This window comes from Pinus tabuliformis, chromosome 5_1 (assembly GCF_031772625.1).
Source record: "Pinus tabuliformis cultivar Carrire ecotype Pingquan chromosome 5_1, CPIR1, whole genome shotgun sequence".
In the NCBI taxonomy this organism is placed as follows: domain Eukaryota; kingdom Viridiplantae; phylum Streptophyta; class Pinopsida; order Pinales; family Pinaceae; genus Pinus; species Pinus tabuliformis.
In genome coordinates, this window is record NC_142305.1 from 953,032,648 (window position 1) to 953,059,035 (window position 26,388).

At 37.1% G+C, this 26,388-nt stretch overlaps 1 protein-coding gene across 7 annotated transcripts in view; it reads right to left on the reverse strand.

The window, feature by feature from the left end:
* LOC149167927 (uncharacterized) overlaps window positions 1-26,388 on the reverse strand; it is a 451,255-nt gene that overhangs the window by 368,367 nt on the left and 56,500 nt on the right. For 6 of the 7 annotated variants that reach the window (XM_089433247.1, XM_089433245.1, XM_089433243.1 and 3 more), the window contains 2 exons: window positions 11,559-12,042; window positions 11,334-11,434 (listed from right to left, as the gene is read on the reverse strand). In XM_089433247.1, coding sequence (XP_089289373.1) covers window positions 11,334-11,434; window positions 11,559-12,042 — 585 coding nt within the window. The remainder of the gene's footprint in view (window positions 1-11,333; window positions 11,435-11,558; window positions 12,043-26,388) is intronic. The other variant, XM_089433244.1, reaches the window with a different exon arrangement.

Here is a 26,388-nt window from a genome sequence, read left to right on the forward strand (position 1 = left end):
AGCATTTCTGAATTGGTGTGGGTCGGAGTCCCAGCTCAAAGGACAAGTTTTCTCCCTTTCTTTAAGGCAGAGAGATCTTCTAGCTATTGGACCGAGATCTGGTTGTTGAGAGACCAAATTTATCTCAGTATCAGGGCCTCATTCACTCCTGGCTGAGCGTACTCTTGTTGAAAATCCAAACTCGAGTTTCCTGTTAATGTGTGGGACATATTGGAGGCCGCCATTGGAACAAAACAGGCCATGATACCTCTGGCTGGGCATATGAGCTGATATACTCCTGTAACCTATGCATACACCTTTATCAGTACCAAGCGATTTCAGATTTACTGGAGTCGTCCTGGACGAGTTTGTAGAGGAGAAAGACAGTTTCGAAGGCTTTCTTCCACCCTTCACACAGGGATTTTGTATAGAAAACAAGACTGTTTGTTGCCTTGAGATTTCACTGTGTATTCCAAGTTCTCCTTGTCTCAATTATTGTGTCTTTTTATGGCTGAATTAAATGTAAGGTCTGTCTTTACTCAAATCTGATATCAGTTGGATTCATATCAGTTTATAGTATATACAATTCTGGCTCAATACATATATGATATATCAGATCAGCATGTTGAATGTTCTTTATTTCCCATTATGCATATTTGCTTGGCAATGAATCACTAGAAAAACACCTATAGCACTTGAGGGGTTGATTTGGTTTATGAAAATCACCACTGTGTAACTTACCTGAGTCTAGTAATTAAAAATCACACCTACAGCAGTGTGCATACAATGTGTTTGAGAAAATCCCTCACTGGACAATTTTGTTAAAACTAAACTCGGAGGTTATTTTGGAAATTTGCAAGAGGGCATCTTACATACGCATTTCTTTTCTTGACAATGCATGTAAATGAATTTTTGTGAATTTATTTCTTTTATGTAATATAATCTTTGGTACTTGTATAACTTAGGACATATTTCATCTCAGTTACATAATTTATTTGATTATTGTTGAAAGAGCTATGTAACAATTGAATATAACTGATGTAGCTATTTTTAATTTAGATTGTTGTATCTACTATCTAGCTTTTGTTTTGGGTGTTATAGCTGATGACCACTACATGTCAACTACCCATAGCAGTACACCCCCTTTTTTCGCAAAAGGGATAGCGCTTGATCGACGTGCCAGTGCCATTAGACTATCATCATCAGCCTGATCGTGTTATGTTGTAAACCCTGTCTGCATGTGTAAATTGTAAATAATCTTAGCAGATCTGTGTCATGTATGTATTTGCTTAGGTAAACCTAATCTTCTAGTGATGATCTACATTTCGGAAGGTTTTTTGTCTCACCGATCTATGATCGGCAGAGTTTTCCTTCAGCCAAACCCCAAAGCCGGAATGGATTTTGTTATTAGAATCTTAGGGGAATCCTAGTGTGCTTCGAGTCTATGTAAAAGTAATTTGGAAATAATTCTAACTATCCGGTTAGGTTATTTCAAATTGCTTGATCTGCTAGATTATATTTGTGTCGCAACACTGGGTGGTTTATGAGAGTCTATGTCAAATGGGTTTTCCCCCTTGAGATGTAAAATTGTAAAAGTCATGATGTAAAGTGTCTTGAGGGTTAGAAAATATTTTAATCCCCTCATAAGTCCTAGGTCTTAGGTGTTTTTTCCCAAAGGCTAAGTTCGATGGTCCAATAAAAATAATAAAAAAATACAAATAATAAAATTAAAAAATAAAATAAATTAAAAAATAAATAGGAAATTTGAAAAAATAAAATAAAATAATAATAAGTCAAAGTTTTGAAGAAATAAATACAAGATTTTCATTTTTTGATATATTAAAATGCATTTAAAATTTCGACGGATGAGATTAAAAGAGATTTTGATCCTCATCGACAGTCAAGAACATCTTGACATGGATCACTCAAACTAGCCATTGGGAATTTTTCCTTTAAATAGGGTGTCAAAGGTCATTTGAGAGGATTCGATTATGGAGTCTGGTGCTAAAGAAAGCTCTCTTGTAGTCATTTTTTTTGTGCAATAAAAAAAGACTTTGGGGTTGAAATCTTGTTGGTGTTACTCTTCTGGAAACGTTGTAAGATGTTTTATTTTTCTGCATAAATTTATTTTCAGCCATTGATGATAGCTTGATGAAGAATGATTTTAAACACAGGTATTTTGTTTAGTCGCTAGGGTTTGAATGGTAGTTAAATTTTTGAATGTGATGGCAGGTATCTCCATTAGATCTAGATTTTAGTATCGTTTTCTCCCTCTTTGTTAATGGTTGAATTAAGTTGTGCAGGAAATCCTTTTTTTGAGATTACCGGGCGTTCGGGGAAGTTCTCGGCTGAACCAGCCAACTCCCAGATTGCATTTTCTGAAGAGCCTAGCGAGTTTTGATCCCGAGCTTATCATTAGAATTTCTGTTGCGGATGCATGAAGGGTTTTCTGAAGCACCTCACATTAAATTTAAAATTCTGAAAATATTTTTGTGGCATATTGACAAATTTGGCTAGTTAAAGCCTCTAAACTGTGAATACTATAATTATTTAGATGGTTTTAGTGTTTTAATTTTGTTTCTTGCACATTTTACTTCTGGGTGTTCAGTTTTTGCAGGTTGCAGGTCGGAAGAAAACATTTTGTCCGAAGCCAGATCTAGGCCCTGGAGGGTAAGATCTGGCCTCAAGATCAGCTCCGGCAGGAATGTTTACTCCAGACCTGGAAATTTCTTGTGGGGTTTTTATAAAGGAAATCTGAATGGAAAAGATTCGAAAAAAAAATTAGGTTTCTGAAGAATCAAGGGTTTTCCAGGCTATCTATTTGCTACCTGAGATTTTATTTTATACGAAAATTTTTTGAAATTAAAAAAAAAAAAAAAAAAATATATATATATATATATATATCAGGTTGCGGGGCTGCTTCCTCACTTCCATGCAGCCTTTTCCTTTGGCACCCTTTCTCCCCTTTGTGTATTCATATCCAAACGCTCTCACACAGCTCCATTCACTGCGGCCATATCTCCTTCAAAACCTATGTATTATTCTTACTTCCTCAACTAAAACCCTTTCACACTACCTTCTTATTGTTGTTCCTCTCTGCAGCTCCCTTCTTCCTCACGCAAATTTCAATGCTGCCATCGCAGCCATCAAAACCCATCTGCTGCCAAAACCTGCAAAATAATTACACTACTTCCCTCCATGTAGTGATCTTCTTCACTCATTCCCGCCGTCGAAAATCTTCTGCTGGCACATGCCCTCATTCCTCACGCTCGAGCTTCTCTGTCCATTTCCGCTGCTATTCTCTTGCTCCTCTCTCCTCATCTGCTTCCTTTCCACACCCATCAACTTCCCAGGCAGCCATTCGAAACCTTGCCGATGTCCTGCAGCTGCAAACAAAACAATTCGATTTTTTTTACATGGGTTAGGGTTTCTTTTTATTATTATTGTGATACGTAGTCTAGGTTTGTATTGTTTATGTTAGGATTAGAATGTAATTTTTTTTTATAAAGTTTTGTATACTTAGATTTCATTTCTTTTAAAATTTAGATTTTCTTTTAACTTAAAAAAAAATAATAATAATAAATAAATAAAAATAAAAAATAAAAAATTTCATTTTTTATATATATACAATAAGGTATTAGTTTTTAGAATTAGATTTTTTAATTTTAGATTTCATTTTATTTGTATATATATTTATCGTTTATTTTAAGTTTCATTTAGTTTAGAATTAGACATTTTTTGTTCAGTTTTGTATCATTTAAAAATATAAAAATAAAAAATTTCATAAAAGGTTTTTAAAAAAAAATTCCTTTTTATTTTTTATTTTTTTCGTTTAGAATCTTAGTTTAGAATAGATTTTAGCTTTATTTAGATTTTAGTTCTTCTATTTTGATTTTTTTTTAAATTTAGAATTTAAAAAAATCATAAAAAAGATTTTAGTTTTTTGGTTTGATCTTAGTTTAGTTTAATTTTAACTTTTCAAATCAAAATTTTAAAAAATAAAAAAGTTAAAAGGGGTTAGTCTTTAAATTATATTTTATTTAGATTAGATTTTAATTTTATTAGGATTAGTTTTGTTTTATTTTTTAAAATTTTATAAATATATAAAAATTAAAAATTTCGAAAAGATTAATTAAAATTGAAAATTCATTTTGGTGCCTTTTGTGGTATTTATGTTCCACTTCTCTATAGTTAAATGCGCTTAAATGTTTATTTAAATATTAGCTATTGAAAAGTGGTGAATCATTTTGTGCGTTGGTTAGCATCTGAATTTCGTGGTTTCTTGATGAATCTTGATCTTTTGAAATTTAATTGCTAAAACATTGCGCACCTATTGAATATCTTGCGTCTGGTGAAATTAATCACCGCTTGGATTATATAATGCTCGTGACATGTTTGATATTTTGTAAATATTTTCAAGCAATCATTAAATTATTTCATAAGCAACAGCAGTTAATTAATTACTTGGTTTTCATTAACTCCATAAGGCACTAATCTTAAGCATTTAAAGATCTAATCAAATTCTAAAATCAACCAAGTGCTGGTTTTCCCCTACTGTGTCGCCCAAACCAACTGATTCCTAGTTGGTCTTCATTTATCCCATAGGGTCTACCCCCCTTAGCCTACTTCCGAAAGATAGCTTAAACGGAGAGATCGAGGATCAGGGCGACAGCGCCCGGTCTGAGCATTGTCGCGCTGCTTGGACAATTTGTGTGACAACATTTTTTGGCGCCGTTGCTGGGGATAGAGTTTTTTTTGTCCTTGGTTTATACAACTTTTCATCATTTATCTTTCATCTTTCTCATCTCTCATTCGAGCCGGAAAAATCAACATTTTTGGCATCATTTCATCTTTTCCGCCATTCATTAGCCTGTCAAACGGCCAACATTCTTTGGCGTCATTTGTTCTTTTCATCGCCTTATTTTTCATCATATCATCGTACTTTCAGCACCTACTCTTCAGTTCGTTTGTTGTTTGGGTGGCGACTCCATTTCTTTTATCTCTTGATTTTTCCCAGACAATAAGCGTCCCTCATATTTGATTGTTTGTTGCTTTTTGGATCCTAGAGTTAGATTCATGTTCAAGTGGCGACTCCACTTCTTTCATCTCTTCATTTTCTTGAGCAGAGATCTATTTCTATCATCCATTTGGTCCCTCATTATTCATCATGGATTATTCGTTTACCCCATGTCATTTTACTGATGTTCCCCATGATGTTCCGGAAGTGGCCATTTCTAAATTACCTTTGTTCTCAGATGGTGATTCAGTCACTGTTAGAAAGCATTTAGGCAGGTTTACTCATATAATGATCATATATTGTAGATCTCCTCAGTATAATCATGAAGATGTCAAAATGCGTCTATTTGTCCTTTCTTTAGAGGGTGATGCTTTGAATTGGTTTAATAATTGTCCTGAAGATTCTTCCACTTCTTTACAAGACATTGTCAATGCTTTTAAAGATAGATATGGTTATCAAGATAGCTCGTCTTGTGCCCCTAAAATTGTGCAACAGAATGAAAGTAATCTTATGAAAGGTCCAGCTGTCGATGAAAGATTTCAAGACAATTCTTCATATCAGAATGTGCCATCCACCTGTATCATTGCAAATCAAATCCAGGATAGTGGAAAAGCAGGGACAAATTGTGAAATCAATGAAAAGGAAAATCAAAAGCAAATTATAGAAGAACTAATGTGGATGGTAAAAAATATAGAGATCAATCAAACTAATTACGCCAATGATATGAGAACTTTATGCACCCACCTGGAAAAACGTGATAAGGAGATGGAAATCATGAAAATTAAACACTCTAATCACGTAACCGACATGCAAAGTCAGCATGTTAAGGAAATTGAGACCATGAAAGCTAATCATGACAGGGAAATTAATTTTATGCAAAGCAAGTTATCAGGCTTAGAGGAAAATATGACGATCATGGAACTCAATCATTCAAATCAAGTGACTACGAGGGAAGCAAGATTTCAGGAAGAAATAAGTGTTATTCAGAACAAATTGTCAACTATGGATGAAGAAATGACCATCATGAGATTCGATTATAATAATCAATTAGCTACCATGCAAGCAAATCATAAGAAAGAGATAAACTTTATGCAACATTGCTTGATGACCATAAAAGCAAAGGACAACAAAGTAATAAAAGATATGGAAGCCAGTCAAATATGTCTTCAGAATAAGTTACTGACCATGGAAGAAGACCATGCCAGGGAAATCAGTGCTATGAAGGTTGAACACTCTAGTCAGATGGATGCCATTAAAATACAGGTTCAGAAATTTTAGCAACGGTCGGAGGATGAAAGAAAGCTGGGAATGCCAACAGATCAGAAGCCTCCTTATCTGCTGCAACAAGCTCCATCTTCTTATGAGGTCCTTTGTTCCGTTGAAAAGTGGCTAATTGAAGGTGACCTGGATAAAAAGAAAATTAATAATCAGGTTGATGCTCACACAGTTAATCCACCAGTCATAGAAGATCAAGTTATAACTCATGGCACCTGTGAGATTGATCCATAATCCTTGACAGGGCAGATGCAGAATGAAGAAAGACATGTCACGCGTATCCTACATACTTCATCTAAGAGTTTTGAAGCAGAATGTTCCACAAAGAAAAAACGCAAGAGAAAGATAACGAGAAGAAGATTTGATGCATCGAATGGCCGCGAGCAGCTTGATTTTCATATAGGAAAAAGTCCTATCGTATGCAGAATTGGACATGGCGCATCCGAGAAGCAGCCGACAGATTTGCCTGAAAGCAGGCAAATGCTCAGTATACACTATATTGAACACATCTGATGCCATGGGGCATCCTCTATATTTCTAACCCTACTCCTTGTTTTTTCAGCATTTTCATTTCTGTTTTAGGATTAGATTTACTTTTCATGTTACTAGATAGTTAATAAATGAAGAGGTTATATCTTTCATGTGATTAATGTTATATGATGATTTTTTGGATGGACGCTACTTATTTTTTGTTGTGTGTTGCATGGATGCAGATTTTGGATTCTCACATTCCTACAGTGCAGCAACGTGTCCCCAAGTACAGCCAGATGTTGACCACTACGTGTCAACTACCCATAGCAGTACACCCCCTTTTTTCGCAAAAGGGATAGCGCTTGATCGACGTGTCGGTGCCATTCAACTATCATCATCAGCCTGATCGTGTTATGTTGTAAACCCAGTCTGCATGTGTAAACTATAAATAATCTTAGCAGATCTGTGTCATGTATGTATTTGCCTAGGTAAACTTAATCTTCTAGTGATGATCTACGTTCCGAAAGGTTTTTCGTCTCACCGATCCATGATCAGCAGAGTTTTCCTTCAGCCTAACCCCAAAGACGGAATGGATTTTGTCATTAGAATCTTAGGGGGATCCTAGTGTGCTTCGAGTCTATGTAAAAGTAATTTGGAAATAATTCTAACTATTCGGTTAGGTTATTACAAATTGTTTGATCTGCTAGATTATATTTGTGTCGCAAGACTGGGTGGTCTATGAGGGTCTATGTCAAATGGGTTTTCCCCCTTGAGATGTAAAATTGTAAAAGTCATGATGTAAAGTGTCTTGAAGGTTAGAAAATGTTTTAATCCCCTCATAAGTCCTAGGTCTTAGGTGTTTTTTCCCAAAGGCTAAGTTTGAGGGTCCAGTAAAAATAATAAAAAATATAAATAACAAAAAAAATTAAAAAATAAAAATTAAAAAATAAGAAAAATATAAAAATATAAATAACAAAAAAAATATAAAAACAAAAAAAATTAAAAAATAAAAATTAAAAAATAAGAAAATTAAAAATATAAATATAAGTCCTAGGTCTTAGGTGTTTTTTCCCAAAGGCTAAGTTTGAGGGTCCAGTAAAAATAATAAAAAATATAAATAACAAAAAAAATTAAAAAATAAAAATTAAAAAATAAGAAAATTAAAAATATAAATAACAAAAAAAATTAAATTTAAAATTCTGAAAATATTTCTGTGGCATATTGACAAATCTGGCTAGTTAGAGCCTCTAAACTGCGAATATTGTAGTTATTTAGATAGTTTTAGTGTTTTTAATTTTGTTTCTTGCACATTTCACTTCTGGGTGTTCGGTTTTTGCAAGTTGCAGGTCGGAAGAAAACATTTTGTCTGAAGCCAGATCTAGGCCCTGCAGAGTAAGATCTGGCCTCAGTATCAGCTCCGGCAGGAATATTTACTCCAGACCTGGAAATTTCTTGTGGGGTTTTTATAAAGGAAATCTAAAGCGAAAAGATTCAAAAAAAAAATTAGGTTTCTGAAGAATCAAGGGGTTTTCCAGGCTATCTGTTTGCTGCCTGAGATTTTATTTTACAGGAATAATTTTTGAAATTTAAAAAAAAAAAATATATATATATATATATATCAGGCTACAGCACTGCTTCCTCACTTCCATGTAGTCTTTTCCTTTGGCAGCCTTTCTCCCCTCTTTGCGTATTCATATCCAAACCCTCTCACGCAACTCCATTCACTGCGGCCATACCTCCTTCAAAACCTGTGTATTATTCTTACTTCCTCAGCTGAAATCCTTTCACACTACCTTCTTATCGTTGTTCCTCTGCAGCGCCCTTCTTCCTCACACAAATTTCATTGCTGCCATCAAAACCCATCCGCTGCCAAAACCTGCAAAATAATTACACTACTCCCCTCCACGCAGTGATCTTCTTCACGCATCCCCACTGTCGAAAATATTCTACTGGCACATGCCCTCGTCCCTCACGCTCGAGCTTCTCTGTCCATTTCTGCTGCCATTCTCTTGCTCCTCTCTCCTCATCCGCTTCCTTTCCATGCCCATCAGCTTCCCATGCAGCCATTCGAAACCTTGCCGATGTCCTGCAGCTGCAAACAAAACAGTTCGATTTTTTTTTACATGGGTTAGGGTTTCTTTTTATTATTATTGTGATACGTAGTCTAGGTTTGTATTGTTTACGTTAGGATTAGAATTTAATTTTTTTTTATAAAATTTTATATACTTAGATTTCATTTCTTTTAAAATTTTGTTTAAAAAAAAAATCAATTTTCATTTTTTATATATATACGATAAGGTATTAGTCTTTAGAATTAGATTTTTTAATTTTAAATTTCATTTTATTTGTATATATATTTATTGTTTATTTTAAGTTTCATTTAGTTTAGAATTAGACATTTTTTGTTCAGTTTTGTTTCATTTAAAAATATAAAAATAAAAAATTTCATAAAAGGTTTTTAAAAAAAAAGTTCATTTTTATTTTTTATTTTTAATTTTTTTTTCTTTTAGAATCTTAGTTTAAAATAGATTTTAGCTTTATTTAGATTTTAGTTCTTCTATTTTGATTTTTTTTTAATTTAGAATTTAAAAAAATAATTAAAAAATCATAAAAAGGATTTTAGTTTTTTGGTTTGATCTTAGTTTAGTTTAATTTTAACTTTTCAAATCAAAATTTTAAAAAATAAAAAAGTTAAAAGGGGTTAGTCTTTAGGTTATATTTAATTTAGATTAGATTTTAATTTTATTAGGATTTTAGTTTTGTTTTATTTTTTAAAATTTTATAAAAATATATAAAAATTAAAAAATTTTGAAAAGATTAATTAAAAATTGAAAATTCATTTTGGTGTCTTTTGTGGTGTTTATGTTCCACTTTTCTATAGTTAAATGCGCTTAAATGTTTATTTAAAGATTAGCTATTGAAAAGCGGTGAATCATTTTGTGGACTGGTCAGCATTTGAATTTCGTGGTTTCTTAATGAATCTGATCTTTTGAAATTTAATTGCTAGAACATTGCGCATCTATTGAATATCTTGCATCTTGTGAAATTAATCACCGCTTGGATTATATTATGCTCGTGACATGTTTGATATTTTGTAATATTTTCAAGCAATCATTAAATTATTTCATAAGCAGCGATAGTTAATTAATTACTTGGTTTTTATTAACTCCATAAAGCACTGGTCTTAAACATTTAAAGATCTAATCAAATTCTAAAATCGACCAAGTGCTAGTTTTCCCCTGCTGTGTCTCCCAAACCAACTGATTCCCAGTTGGTCTTCATTTATCCCATAGGGTCTACCCCCCTTAGCCTGCTTCTGGGAGACGGTTTAAATAGAGAGATCAGGGATCAAGGTGACAGCCCCCGGTCTGAGCGTTGTCGCGTTGCTTGGACAATCTGTGCGACAACAATAGCCATAGCTTAATTTCTACAACAGTTATTAGTATTGTTGTAGCTACAGTGTAATTTCTGCAATGTTAGTTGTAGCTCACTTTCTGTGACAATTACTAGTTGCTGTAGTTTAATTTTTGCAAGTAGTGAGTCATCATTTCGAATTGCTGTAATGAATTTCTATATCAGTAGATAGTTCATTTCAACTGCAAAATTTAGTTCCTTTAGTTGATTAGGCTAATTCAGAGTTGTTATAAGTAGTTTAAAGTTTGAAGTTTTATTTGCTTGTTAATTAACTGAAGTAGAATTATGATATGCCATCTAAAGTTTCCAATAAGACTATGTAAAGAAATTTTGTAAATATTGTATAAGAGACCTTGAAATTAAATAAGGCTAGTGATTTAGGAATCCAAGAATGTATATATAGTGCAGAGTGTTTTTAAAGTTTACGATTATAGATTGATATTATAGAGTTCTGGGTATACATTGTTAGAGCCTGTCAAAGAGTATCATCCCTGTAAGCTTAAAAAATTTGAAGTATTTCTAATATTTTGATTTGTAGTGAGTTTTTTTCCTCTTAGTACATATCATATACTAAGATCAAGTTTCACCTTTGTGTGATCATGTGGATTTGTAACTTCCATGTACCTCTCATAATACTTTTTCTTTTGAGGCATTGTAGCTGTTATGTAGGAATTAGATTACTGTCCTTCTAGATGATGGATAATTGCACAACGTGACACTCAAGCACACTCAAGCACGAGATGTCCCTTCTCAATAAAATTATGTAGCTGTTGTCACTGTGGTATGATTACATTCACAAACTCTATGAAAACAAGTTAAGGTGAATGATTTACTTTCCAGGCACACAGGTTGCTATGCTGTAACAATGACAATAATTTTTGTAGCAAAACAAATACGAACAAATTGTGGACCCAATTGGGTTCCTGAGCCTGATCCCTAGTTGGCCTGTTGGTTTTTCTAATAATTTTGATCATGCCTTACAGTGTCCTTCCCATATTCTCAAATCGAATAAATTGTGAGAGAATGAGATGATATTTTGAAGAATGTCAGAAAGTCTATAAATAATTCTTGAGAAACATAAAGGAAGATATGTATGTTTGGCCACTTGCACAAACCTCAAAAAAATCAGCATAACAGAATTCATATTCAGCACTTTCTAAAACTCAAAGAAACTTACTCAGGTAAGCTCTCGTATGTTGTCAAAACATTCCAGACGTTTCGAGAGGGTGCATTGACAGTTATAGTGGCAATAACACTGCGATGAACACCTCCATTTTCCTTCATACATAAATAATCAGCTTAGTAAAGCACATGAATAAAAAATCTCATTCCAAGTGAATACAAACACAATAGCATATTCCTCAGTTTCATATTAAAATGAAAGAAAATTAAAATCATTTACCAGCAAATCATCGAGTCTTCTAAGATGAACTTCATCTACTACACAGGGTCTGTCTAGTCTGCAGGTCTTTGCAGTTGCACACCAGCCATTACTTGCATCAGATAGATCATTTATATTGATCGTACTCAACTTTGTTAGGGTATCAGTGGACCGATTATCTTCAACATCATCATATTTAGCTAGGTGGTCCATTTCACAATAAAGGGCCTTCACCTTTTGTGAATCTGAAGGAACCCTAGTAGCTGGAAAAGTATCAGTACTATTTTTGTTTGAGGTAGGTGGGACAGTTTCAGGTGATAAAAAAGGATATTTTTTTTGGTAAGGAAGCATCTTCAGACTTGTTCCAGATTTCGCTTCAGCCCTAGCAGCTACAGCTCGAAGATTGAGAGGAAGATCTTTCCTGATAATTCTTTCGACAAATATTGCAGGAAAATTGAATCTTGGTTTGACATTAACTTCATAGTATAAAATTGTTGTTCTGGGCCTGCAAAACAGAAAAAATGGTTTCATAACAAAACCCTTTGAATCGAATCATCTTTCTTCTTTATGACTAAAATTATTAAGTGTGATATCTTAGATCATGTGGACTGATATGACATTTTCAACTTTCAAGCATCAGTGAAATTAAATTCTCAAACATCTCTCTGAACCGATGAAAAGAATTGAGAGCTAAAAACAGGCAAATGAGATTACACTAACACATTAGCGTTGCAAGCCATGCAATGTATTTATTCCCTTGAACCATTGAGTCTCATTAACCTACTTTTGGGTCATTTGTTGGACACTAATAAAATTATCCTGATCTTATGACTGGAAATGAGAACAAGAATCTTTTTCAAGTCAGATACTATTTGCCTCAAGGACCATACCCATTTTTATGAAGTTGCCTGCAAACTTGTAATATAATCTGCATTTTAAGAGGACTAAAAAATAGATGACAAATCAAGTAACAACTACTTTTAAGCAATGTTTTTAAAACCGGAACCGATGACCGGACCGGTCCACCTAATGAACTGGTTTACCGACTGGAACCAGTGTAACCAGGACTGGTTTGGTCTAAACGAACCAGTTTTAAAAAATACATTAAATAATTAATTTTTAATGAAACAAAACTATTTTTAAGATTTAAAACCATGATTCCAAGCCAATAGAGGCAAAATATGCAAAGTTTGCTCATTTATATACCATGTAAAGGTGAATATATCAAAATGGCACCGAGTGCAATACATATCATCGACAAAATAGCAAAATACATAAGCAATGAGGCTCTAAATGGCCGATAAAGTCCAAAAACAATGCTGCAAGCTATGAGGCCATTGGCCTACTACAAGTCTACAGTGTACACATGATCAATCATCAAGTTCATCACCACTACTAGCCACAAGAACATCATCAGGAGATACATAGACATCATCTGGTTCAGAGTCTGAGGATGCCCCAGCCTGATCTGCAACCTCAGTATCAATGCCACCAATAACAATAGAAGTGGACCTAATGGAAGCACCAGTTTGTCGACCTGCATGACTAGTGCCTTCCATTGGTTCTTTGTCTTTCCTTGATGCCACTACTGATCCTGGTTTTGATGCCGCCACATAATCTGCTTCATCCCCCGCTAAAGCCATGTCGATATCAAAATCAGCCTCAAACACAGGTTCTTCGATCTCCTCCACCCATTCTGATGTTGTATCAATATCGTCCAACACAATGGGATCTAGATCAGGTGTTTTGCTCATCATTTGGTTCCTCCTCAGTCGAAGGTTGTATTGCACGAAAACAAGATCATTTAACTGTTTTTGTTCCAAACGGTTTCTCTTCTTCGTGTGTATGCGCTCAAAAATAGACTAATTGCGCTCACAACCTGAAGCACTACAAGTTTGACTGAGGACTCTAATTTGCAAACCTTTGCAATTGAGGACATTGGCCACCAAATGACTCCCACCAATGTGTTGCAAAGAAAAAGACATTAATTAGTAGCTTAGTTTACAATTTGAATTGTAAAGAACGTAAACAATTTTAACTTGAAAAGAAAAACAAATTGGAAATTGGAATTGCTTACCTGGTTGGTCCACATCTCTTGCCATCTTTGCCAAGTTTTTGCCAAAAGTACCACCTGCCATAGTGAAAACAGTGAGTTGTCTATGTATTTCCAACTGGTCTGCATGGCTAGGGACCATGCGCTCCAGGCAATCAATCAATCTAGCACTGACCTCCCCATCATGCAGATCTCCTAGCTAATTTTTATAATGATACTTTGGGTTCAAAAAATACCCAGCTGCATGTATAGGACGATGGAGTTGACTGTTCCATCTGTTATCAATGATCTCGAATATACAACCATATTTAGCTAACCTATCCTTGTAAGTTGCCCGTATCTGCTCCTTTGCCTAATCCATAGCCTCATAAATGTAGCCCATGGCCATTTTTTCCCCATCTACCATCCTTAGCACCTTAACAAGGGGCTCGGTAATTTTCACAAGCTCTACAGACCTTTTCCAAAAATAACTGTCTAACACTTTCTTTTTGGTGTCTTTTCCATCTGGTCTACGAGCCCATCGAGATTCAGACCATTCTTCAGAGGAAAACATTTTCTGCAAGTTTTTATGTTGACCATTGAGACATTGCAATGTGAGGAAGTGAGTTGCAAATCTCGTAATTGCAGGCCTAACAAGTTCTTTGCCCCCAGTGTTTTTCCTCATTAGGCTCAATACCCATGAGTGGTTGTAAATGTATTTTGTAATGCACTTGGCATGCTCTACAGTGTTTTTTACCCATTCCGCTTTCCCTATATCCTCAAGCATGAGGTCTAGGCAATGTGCAGCACATGGAGTCCAAAATATGGTCTTATATTTGGTCTCAAGCATCTTTCCAGCAAGAACATAGTTTGAGGAATTATCGGTGATGACCTGCACAACATGCTGCTCCCCAACTTCTTGAATAATGTTATCCAAAAGCTCAAATAGAAGGGCTGCATCCTTCACCTTATCAAATGCATCAACTGATTTCAAAAACATGGTTCCTTGAGGGCAAGAAACAAAGAAATTAATGATAGTGTGGTTCTTTCCATCGGTCCATCCATCTGACATGATGGATCATGGAACAACCTGTTTTGAGCCATGAATCTTTAAACTCAACCAAATACTCATCAATGGAAGATATCTCTTTTTGCAAAAGAGCTCCCCTCAAGTCATGCAGACTAGGGCCTTTGAAGCCTTTTCCTGCAGCTATAACAGAGTCCCACATAGCTTGGTAATAAGGTGAGCGAGCAACATTAAATGGGATATCTGAATCATACCACTATCTAGCAATGTATTGATGAGAAGTTTCTTTGCATTGTTTTTTCCAAACCCTACTCTAGAGAATAGAATCACTGATCACTCTGGTGTATTCTCTAAGTGACCCTCAAGCCTCCTCTTATACTTTTCTTGTTGACATATCAACAGCCGAGATTAAGTACCTAATCAACGGCTAAAATTAGATTTGGCTTGATCCATGTCTTTTGGACCATTCTAACACAGATTCATATTAATACACATTAATATTTTATTTTCCCTAAGTTTAGACTTAGGGACTCCATTAAAAATATTAATTATTTTAATATCTCCTGATCTGTTTAGAATCTGCCCAAACCCTTTCTGGGTATTGGAGATCTCATGTGCCCCAACCTCTCCACCAATTTTCGTGGCTAGAGCACATCCGATGCTACCCCAAATCAACACTCCCTCTTAGCGAGGACTGTGTTCTAGCAATACTCCTCACTGAGTACTACTCTGATCATCCGGCATTGTGTTCTAGCAATACTCCTCACTGAGTACTACTCTGATCATCCGGCATTGGTACCTGTGTTGATGCTAGGCCTTCCTGCCCAACATCCTCTGCACTGCTGCATCCTGTACTACTGCCCATGGTTCCGCCACTGTTGCATCTGTACGACAACTCCCTCTGCATTCGTGCTACTGCTGGTCCTTTCCCCCAACACTGCATCCGCACTGCACCTCCTCTCATCATGCTGCATCGTGTTGCCCATTGCTGCACTGCAACTCAGTTACTGAGAAGTAAGTAACTGATCTCCCAACTGACCTCCCTGTTGGGCTAGAGACACCAACTGATGTTGAAGCTCCCTCTGCCGCTGACAAGTGCTCCCTCTCTGACCTCTGCACTGCTGCAACAACTCCCTGCATCTCGCACCGTTGCACACCTCTCTGTGCCATCCTACACTGATGCAACACTCCTGTGCCTCTCGCACTACTGCAGCCTGCGAGCCTCGCGCTGTCTCGGAACTCCTGCACTATAGCTCTCTCTGTCGCTCCATCCACATCTGTCTCTACCCACTCAGCCAGTCCTACTCCTCTTCGGGGCTCCCGTAGCAAGGTTTAATCCAAGAGGTTGAGTACCTCAAGGATCCTGCCCCTCATCGCCTGTATTCCGCCTGACTATAGCTCGATGTCCCCCCACTTCTTCTCAAGTGGTGCATGTGCACTCATGGCACAGTCATCATCTGTCAAAACTTCCTTCTCTGCCCGTGCTGGCGCTGCCTTAGTCTCGGAAGACTCTCCCTTACTCTTCTTCCTTGGACACTGGGTCGCATAATGACCTAGTTCCCCATAGTGGAAGCACTTGATCTTGGAGACATCTTACTTCTTCTGCTTCTCCTGCTTTCCCTCAAATGCTAGGGCCACATCTTCCTCCTCCTACTTGACTTTGATCCCCTTACTGTTGCTACTTATCTTCGACTGTCGTCTGATCTCTTCCTCGCGAAGAGCTGCCCACATCTCGTCCCAAGGTGGAAGTGTCCCTCTATCCAATATACTCTGGACAAATACTTCCCAGTCTTCTGAAACAACATTCAAGGTTGTCCTCACCATCAGCTCCTGATCCGGTGTTGCTCCTATAGCAGTCAACTGGTCTCGGATCTCATTCAGTCCTCCGAGGAAGGTGTCAATCGATTGTCCCTTCTTCATCTGATACGACCTCATCTGATTCTCGAGCAACATTCTTCTCTGCACAGAAGTATGCTGATACAGCTTCTTGAGAGCCTCCCACATTTCAAATGTCGTTTCCTTCTCGGCTATATGTGGTACCACATGATCCTTGACCCTGTCAAGGATAATGCACTTGGCTCTCGCCATTACCTCCTCATACCTGTAATTATCACTGGGGTCGACTGGGACAGCTATTACCTTCAAGGCGAAGTTCTTGACACGATTCCTGTCAAGCACTGATAAGATTTTGGCCTTCCAGACTGCGAAGTTCGATGCTCCGTCCAGTCTATCCTGGTCTCCTACCCTGTGTAGTGCCATGATGCTCCTCTACTTCCTTCTTGGAAGTTTTCTGTTCAACTCCTCTGAGTCTCTACTTCCCGTCTGGAAGTATTGTTCTGGACTCCCTCTGAGTCTTGATTTCCCTCCTGGAAATCCTTCTGCCGCTCGTCGAGATGCCCCCTACTCTAATCGTCTTGTGCAACTACACTGCTGATCCAGGTTCCTCGGCTAGAAACCCTCGATAACAACTCCTCTGGCCCTGCTTTGTCAAGTACTGTTCTGACTACAATACCTCACCAACTCCATTGCAATATTCCTGCAGCCTTCTAGACCCCAGCAACTGCCGCTCTGTGAACTGCGTCAACCCCTCTCTGCCTCACGCTAGCTCTGCGTCACCCCAGATGGATTTGCATCAGCCCTCTGGCCCTCTGCGTCAGCAATGCTGGCTTTTCTGGGGCTCTGCGCAGTTCCCGGTTTCCTCTATGTGGCCCAGGCTAGCTCTGCGTCACACTCCTTGGCTTCTGCGTTACTAGAAACAGCGTTTGTCACCTCGGGACAGTTGTTTTTTGCTGCTATTGCTCCGCTCGGCTGATGTCTTTTAGTCCTCCTGTGATTTGCAATCATGCTCCGATACCATGTTGAAGTTTCTAAGTTTAATTAGTTAGAAACTCTTCATGCACTTTATCTGATTTATTCCTACCTACTTGTTATTTTTCCTTAACAAGTTATTTACAAGGTAAATACTGAAAATAAACACCAGTGCATGCTCAACATATTACAAATCAGCAACTAAAAGAAACAAGAACAAACACACCATATGACACCATTATTTTTGGACTAATGTCCCTGGAAAAACCCAATGTGGGAAAACCGGTGCAGCGATATGAGGGTTTTCTTATTAAGCAATATCAGAGAACAATCTGGGTGGCGAAACTGGCCTACCCAACAGAGAATTTCCTTAGCAATAATACCTCTCGGTTTCTGACAAATCTACTAGTTGAAACCCCGGATAATCCTTCTGGCAGCTACTCAGCAACAATCTGCCCCAGAAACCCCAGCGTCTGCCCAATTTGGACTGCGTCAGCTTCTCCTAGCCCAGCGATGGCCTTATGTCAGCCTATCTTGGCCTGCGTCAGCCCCAGGAGACCCTGCGTCAACTCTCTGAGCCTCATTGGCCCCTCTAGTGCTCTGTGCAACACTTAGCTGCCTCTGCGTGGCCCTACATGAGCACTGGCTGCTCCTGCGTCTCTCTCCCTGGCTGCTTTGCTGCTATCCCGGCACTATCTCTGCCTCTCTGTCTCTCTGTACTCAATGCCCCTCAGCTGCTCTCCCGATCACTGATTCTATCTCTCTTAGCAAACCCCGCTCTAGAGAATAGAATGACTGATCACTCTGGTGTATTCTCCAAGTGACCCTCAAGCCTCCTCTTATACTTTTCCTGTTGACATATTAATGGCCGATATTAAGTCCCTAATCAATGGCTAAGATTAGATCTGGCTTGATCCATGTCTTTTGGACCATTCTAACACAAATTCATATTAATACACATTAATATTTTATTTTCCCTAAGTTTAGACTTAGGGACTCCATTAAAAATATTAATTATTTTAATATCTCCTTATCTGTTTAGAATTTGCCCAAACCCTTTCTAAGTATTGGAGATCTCATGTGCCCCAACCTCTCCACCAAATTTCTAGAGCACATCCGATGGTACCCCAAATCAACACTGCATAGACTCCTCTACAAACATTAAGGAGTCAACAAGGCAGATTGTTAAAAATAGTGTCACCTAACGGGCCATCTTGACTTGAGTCATTATCTGAAGCAACTATTAATTCCTCATGACCTTTTGCTTTTACAAATCCTGAAAGCATAATTGCTGAAACCTTGTTATCTGCTTTGTCTTCCTGTACCTGTTTCCTTTTCCAGACCTTCTTATTCCTGCAATCTCGAGCCATGTGCCCATAGTTATGACACTTGAAGCATTCAATGTTGTCCATAGGTGATTCCATCTGATATCTGCAACCGCGAGCGCTATGGCCATAGTTATGGCATTTGAAACATTCAATGTTTGGCCCATCTAGCACGTATTCTCTTCTAACAAAATCATCGTGGAACCTGTCTCGTGATCCTGCAAACTTGCTTCTAGGGTTTTGCAGATAATGATTGTACCTGTCAAAAACTTCACAATCCCTAGCCATATGTCCATAGTTAGCACATAAAAAGCAATAACCATTAAATAAACAAACATACTCGGAAGAGTTTTCATTCTCCTTTGGAGACGGTGTTGTAGTTTGTTGTGGTCCTTTGTTCTTGGTTGCTTTGGTCTTGTTCTTTGGAGTTGCAACATTCTTCTTTGGCTTTTCACTTTGATCAACTTCCTTCTTAGAATCATCCTGCGAAGATGTGGAGCTTGTACCTTCATCAACTGGAGTTTTACCATCTTTAACTGCCTTCATTTTTGCTTCTTCACCTGTCTTATCTTATAAGTGTTTTTTTTGCGATCCCTTGAGTTTGTTGATCTCATCGCGGGTTGCATCAAGTTCTTTTTGCTTTTGAGCAAGATCTTCTTGAAACCATCTTTTCAAGATCTTCCTTTTTTTTTTGCCTCCTCAACCTGTAGCTTGAGAAGAGTGGTCTTCTCTATTTTTCTGTTGAGGACCTGTATCTGTTCCTTCTGCTTCTCATTTTCAATCTTGAGCCTGCTTATTTCTACTGAAGATGTTTCTAATTCCTTTTGATTTTGGTCAACAGCAGATATGTATCTTTGATCAAATTCCTTCCTTTCAATTTATGTTTCCTGCATCTGTTGTGTGATCCTGCTAATCTCTGCAAACGCTGTGTCGAGTTCTTGTTGCTTCTTTGGACTTCTCTCTTGAGGTCTTGTGTAGTTGTATTCTTGATTTCTTCCAATTGAGTTCTAAGACTACTTGTTGTCACACAAAGTGTCTAGGCACCGCGACAATGCTCAAAGGGTTGTCACTCTAATCCTTACTCCGTTTAGACTCTCTCCCAGGCAAGTCAAGGAGGGTGGTCCCTAAGGTGAATGGATGAGGGTAGCCTGTGGAACACGAGCTCTATGAGATTTTAATGATGGACAACTTGATGAATTTAGAATAAGTCTCAGTCAATTGAGATAGATAGACACAATCACAAGATAAAAATGACTACAGACCAGTGCCTTTAATTTGAATTAACCATAGACTAAATAATAACAAGTCATCCAGAGAAAACTTGTAGATGTGGCAAAGTGACGATCATGAACAATTAATTGTAAAATGCCTAGAACTTCAACATGCAAGAGATTCCAGATTTAAAATGATTTTCGTTAGGAATACAGATCTAGAACATTTAGCTTTCTCCTATAGCCAATATGATTTTAAACATTTATCGCACCTTGACCATAGAAAAATCATGAAAAATTAATTTAATCGCCAAATAACACTAAGGAACTTTAAATTAAAATCTTAATTATTCCTTAGACAAACTAAAGAAGTAAAATAAATCAAAAGAGTTGATAAATTATAATTTTAATTGGTCGTAGGCCACATTAAAATATTAAATGTGAATGCACTAATCCCTTTAATTTTTTTCATTTTTTAATTTTTAGATTTTTTTTTTTTAAATTTTAGAATTTTTTATGATTTTTTTTTAAATTTTTTAATTTTTAGAAATTTTTATGATTTTTAATTTTGTAAAAAATAAAAAATCAAAAATATATAAATAAATTCACAAAGAAAAAGGAAAACTTTTTTCTTGTTTGTTTTTTAAATGTTTTAGATTTTTATTTTTTTATGAAATAAAAAATTTAATCAAACAAAAATTTAAATTTAAATTTAAATTGAAACAAAAAAATAAAATAAAAAAGAGAAGCTAAATAAAATAAACCCTAACCAAATATACAAATGAAATAAAAGAAAGAACTAACGTACACATAAAAATAAGAAAAATTGAATGTTCTTGTGAATGCAGGTCAGGCGGCGAAGAGGGAATACAGAGGTATATCCGCACTGGTCAACGGGAGAAGACGGAAGAAGGGTTAGCAGCGATGTGGAGAGGTAGAAGCAGGTTAGCGATGGATGGAGGCTGCGAGCTGGCAGTTTGAGGCCACACGCAAACGGCAAGGAGTTGACAGACAGCGTGGGAGCTATGAGTTGCAGTGGAAAGGAGTCGGGCTAGGGAAAAGGAGGGGCATGCGGATTGAATGATGGCGGAAGAGACGAGGGTTGTTGACAAGGTTTGAAGGAGACGCAGAGATATGACAACAGAAAGAAAAGAAGGGTTTCGTTTGCTATGCAGGTGCAACAAAGGGAAATGAGCGATGAGGAAGGCTGCGAGAAGAAGAAGGGAAGGAGCCGTGCGGAAGCAGAGGACAGAGAGGGCCAAATTTTGAGCGTTGGGCAATGACGACAAATGGAAGAAAAACCGCAGATCGAGGAACGCTTGGAGGAAATGGCAGCGATGGCAGTGAGGTTTGAGGAATGCGGATCTGGCAGGGAGTTGAGGAGAAGAATGAGACTATGGCAGAGAGGAACACAGACAAGGATTTGAGGGTACAGCTGAGGGTTAGGAAGATAGGGCCGAGGTTTTGCTTGACGGTTTTGAAGCAGCACACAACCGAGGCAGGAAGCGGGAAAGGGATTTTCGCAGGGGTATGGAGGGCTGCATGAAAACAGGGAGCTCGATGGAGGAAGACGCAGCTTGGAATCCGCAGATTTGTGGAGAATGCAAGCAGCAGCGAGAGGTTGTGGGCCAAAAAAAAATCAATTTTTTCCTGCAGCAGAGAAACTGAAAACCCAAGCAACAGACAGGTAGACAAAGAACCGAAGATAGATTTACTAGTGAAAAACTTATAGAAAATTCTCCAGATTTAAAAAATATTGAATCCACTTGCTTCAGATTTATTAATAAAACCCCTGCAAAATTGTACAAATAAAAACCTCAGAGATCCAGATCTTACCCTCCAGGGCCTAGATCTGAACTCTACACAGATTTCCTCCTCAGATCTATAACTGCAAGGCAACAAAAAAAACACCCAAAAGATATATACAATGATAAAACTAAAACCCAAGTCAGAAAACCAAAAAATAATTACAGATCTATGCACATGAATGACAAATCTATTAGATTTGAGTGCGAGTCCAACTCCACTCCCAGATCTGACAATCTAAGGCTCTCAACAGCCAGATTCATCAATTTCGCACATAGACAACAAAAAAAAATGAAATAAAATTAAAAAGAATCTTTTATAGTTTAAAGGAGGTGCTGAGCTCAAAACCCTTCATGCATCACCCATAAAAAAATCTTATGATAAGTCTGGGATCAAATTATGTTGGGCTCTTTAGAAAACACGGATTGGGAGATGGCTGGTCCAACTGAAAACTTCCCCGAATGCCCGATGATCTAAAAATCAAGACTTTCCTGCAAAACTCAATTCAGCCATCAAAATAGAGTGAGAAAATGATAATAAAATTCAGATAAATAGAGATACCTGCTATTACATTCAAATTTAAATTATCACTTAAACCCCAGCCACTAAGCAAGATACCTGTACTCAAATCACTCTTCAGAAGCTATTATCAATGGCAAAAAGAAATTACGCATGAAAACAATACATCTTATAGTATTTCCATGAAGAGTAACACCAGTGAAAATTAACCCCAAAGTCTTTCTTTATTATTCGAATAAAAATTACACGAGAGCTTTTCGCTTAGCACACAACTCAAAGGTTGGATCAATTGGCTGACAAATGACCTCCTATTTAAAGATAAATCCTCCAACAGCTAGTTCGAGTGATCCTCGTCAAAGCAATCTCGACCGTTGATGAGGATCAAAATTTCTTTTAATCTCATCCGTCGAAATTTTAAATTCTTGAGGAAATTCGAATTTTTCAATTAAATGTGTTTTAATTAATTCAAAAATAATTTCCTCAAAATTTTGACTTTGACTTAACCCCAGGGATCAAAGGCTTAAAATTTATCAAAATAATTAATTTACTTTAGTCCTTGGACCTCTTAAAATTTAATTTTTTAGGACCAACGAATTTTGCCTTCGGAGAATTTAAATTTACCTGGGACCTAGAATTAATTAAATTTCTAGCTTAGGATTTTAATTAATTTTTTGGCCAGAAAATTCAATTAATTAACCTATGAGGGGATAAATTATTTTTCCAACCCTTAAGACATTTTACATCATGATTTTCGTATTTTTTACATCTCAAGGGGGAAAATCCATCTGTAATAGAACCTCACAAACTACCCATTTCTGCGACACAAATATAATCCAACAGACCAAGCAATTTGTAATAAAATAACCTAACCAAATAGTTAGGATTATCCCAAATCACTTTTACATAGACTCGATCTATAACACTAGGACTCGCTTAAGATTTGAGTGACAATCCATTCCGGCTTTGGGGTAACACTGAAGGAAAACTCTGCCAACCATCCGAGAATGGATCGGTGAGACAAAAAACCTCCCGGCATGTATATCGTCACCAGAAACATAGGTTTACCTAGGCAATTACATACATGACACAGATCTGCTAAGATTATTTACATCATATACATGCATAATGGGTTTACATTATAACATGATCCTCAGGTTGATGATGATAGTTGGACGACACGAACACATCGATCAAGCAATATCCCTTTTGCGAAAAAAGGGGGTGTACTGCTGTGGGGCATTTACACGTAGTGGTCAACACTATTAATCATCTTCTCAGACTCTTCATTTTCTTTGATGAGTTCTTTTGTTGTCTTCAATTCTGTTTCCAAAAGTCTTGTCTTTTCCTTTTGACTTTTGAGTTCCTTTATCACCTTGATCACTTGATATTGAAAGAAACTTTGTTTTACTCATTTCTCCCATTTCTTCATCATAATCAGAAGGATCCAAATTTTCAATAACATCTTGACCTAAATTGCTTTGTTGAATAGAGATTATGAAGCTTTTCCCAAAGAGCTTTAGTTGTTGAACATTGACCAACTTTTGTTTTCACAGAATTTGGCAAAACATTCAAAATTACATTCATGGCCTTTGAATTGTACCTTTTAGCTTCGTCGGTAGATATGTCTCCTAAAACAATTGATTCCCATACTCCATGTGCCTGCAAATGTACTTCCATCCTGAATTCCCATATCCAGTAATTATCTGCATCAAAATCAGGGGTTGGTACACAATATTTACTTTATTCATATTTTGTTGTACATGTACCTTCCTTTGAAATCCTTGTAACCTGCTTCTTTGACTTTCCCATCTCTATGCTCTGAAAACTGACTTCCAACGGTTAAGCTGTTACTGAAGGAACCAAGCTCTGATACCAATTGTTGGAAATATTGAGAGTGAGGGTGAACCAAGATTCCTTAGCAATTAGCACTTTTAAATCTTTTCAGAGCATTAGTTAATCTTCAATTATTATTAATGTTTATGCAATAATAATAGTAAATAAAAGAACACAGTAGACACAAGAATTTTCGATGGAAAACCCCCTCCGGGTCAAAAACCACCGAACGCTTGTCTAATAAATTCTTTAATCTTCAACCCCAACTGAAATGAAAGCAACAACTTCCTAGAATTCTAGAAAAGCATTCTTCTCCAGCTCCCACTGGAAGGACGCTCCACCACCCTAGTTTCTTCAGTAGTCAACTAAATGGATGCCCCAACATCCTAGACCAACCTAGCACCCTAAAGTGTTCACAGGCTCCAACCTGTAGGTGACTTCATGCACCAGCTAGCACCTCCCTACCACCCTATAATGACTGAAATGAGACAAGAGTGTGGGTTCTCGTACCAAGGACAATGATCCATGATACAATATGATTTACAATGATTTTGACCGAACACCCAATCACAGTATGACCCGCAACCCAACCATGACATCATCCCAACAGAGACTCCTATACCTCCTAATAATGTCGTTTCAACTATAGGCAGATTGACTCTTTTACAATGACTCTTCCAATGATGACACTTTTACAAAGGACTCTTTTACAACTTTACAATGATGACTCTTGGCCTTGACACTTCTTCACAATATACAGATGGTCGTCATGTCTTCAAAGGATGTCCCACTACAATACTTCTTTCAATTTGATACTTCTGCTCTTGAATTCTTGCTTGAAGTTGTACTTGAATCTTTTTCTCCCTGCATGCAAAATTTGCCTGGCAAAACCAATCCCAAAACAAAACAAAATACCCTTCAACTTACCTCTGCCTACAAAATGCATATAAGTGCATAATATGAATAAATACAAATTAAAATTACAATGCATACCTGAAGTTTGCTTGTCACTTTTGTTGTTGACTTGTTGCAGCAGTAGACAAAGACTCCCACTCTTGATATAGGCTTGGACTCTATGCAAGACTATATCCAAAACTGACCTAAAGATATATATACAATAGAAATTGATGACAGACCCTAGACTTGTGATGAACCAAGTTCTAAGTACAACAACAAAGACCATTCTATCAACTAGGACAAGACAAGTAACATGAACTTACAACATCATATAGACTTAGCAGACTTGGTGTAACATCAAATGTGTAGTATCAAGAATAGGACATCTGAAATGTGGCATCGAAACTAACTATGACATATAGAGACATAGAGATATAATCAAGACCCTGTGGATACTTACGTTGTCCTACAAAAACATATGTTAGAGATGATACTCAAAATTCAAATGTAAACACTAATCATACATACCACATACCTTGTTGCAGGAGACTTACCCTTGACTGTTGATGTGTGGTCTTTACTGCAGTGATCCTTGAATGCATGCTTTTTCTTGCCTTCTAGGAGCTCGATATTGAATCTGTTGTATCTATGTAATTCCGGATCTCCAGGGTCTAAAATTTCGTCCTGTGGTAGCCCTCTGAGTCCTCTTTCCAACCCCACAGGTCTGATCAAGATTGGATTCTTCAAGAAAGAGTTACGCCAAATCTCCCACGATAACCTAATTATAGACTGGTTCAGTAGAGCAAACTTGTACAAAGTGCCACGTGTCACTATTACGACCTTCGGCCCTGAAAACGCTATTCAACAAACTACAGTCGGTCCTCTTTCTGTGACTATTTACGAAACTTGAATCCAATGCTCAGAGAGAATGTTATGACGATTTTCCCAACATCACCTGTTTGACATGGAATTCGGAACCCTGCAAAAACCCTAACTTCCCCATATCATATCTCCGAAAATATAGCGAACCAAGATCTAAAATTCGGTTACAAGGTTCATCAAGATTTCAGCTCAAATGGGTTTTAATTTCAGCTTCTGAAGCTTCGCAAACAAAAACAAAAAAAAAAGGTATAGCAAAAATGCCACGATGACCTATTTGAAGCCACAAAATCCCCTACTAGAGGAGGATATGAGGGTCATTATTTATATGAATGTCTTGAGTTGAGAGGGTCCTCAACAAGTGAACGTTGGAGGGATTTTAGGAGCAAAAACAATTTTATTAATAATTGACTATTCAATGACCACAACCAATTATGAGTGCCATGCCACAACTCCAAAGGGTTTTAGCCCACTAACTAGGGTTACTAACTTCAAACATGAATATCTCTCAAAC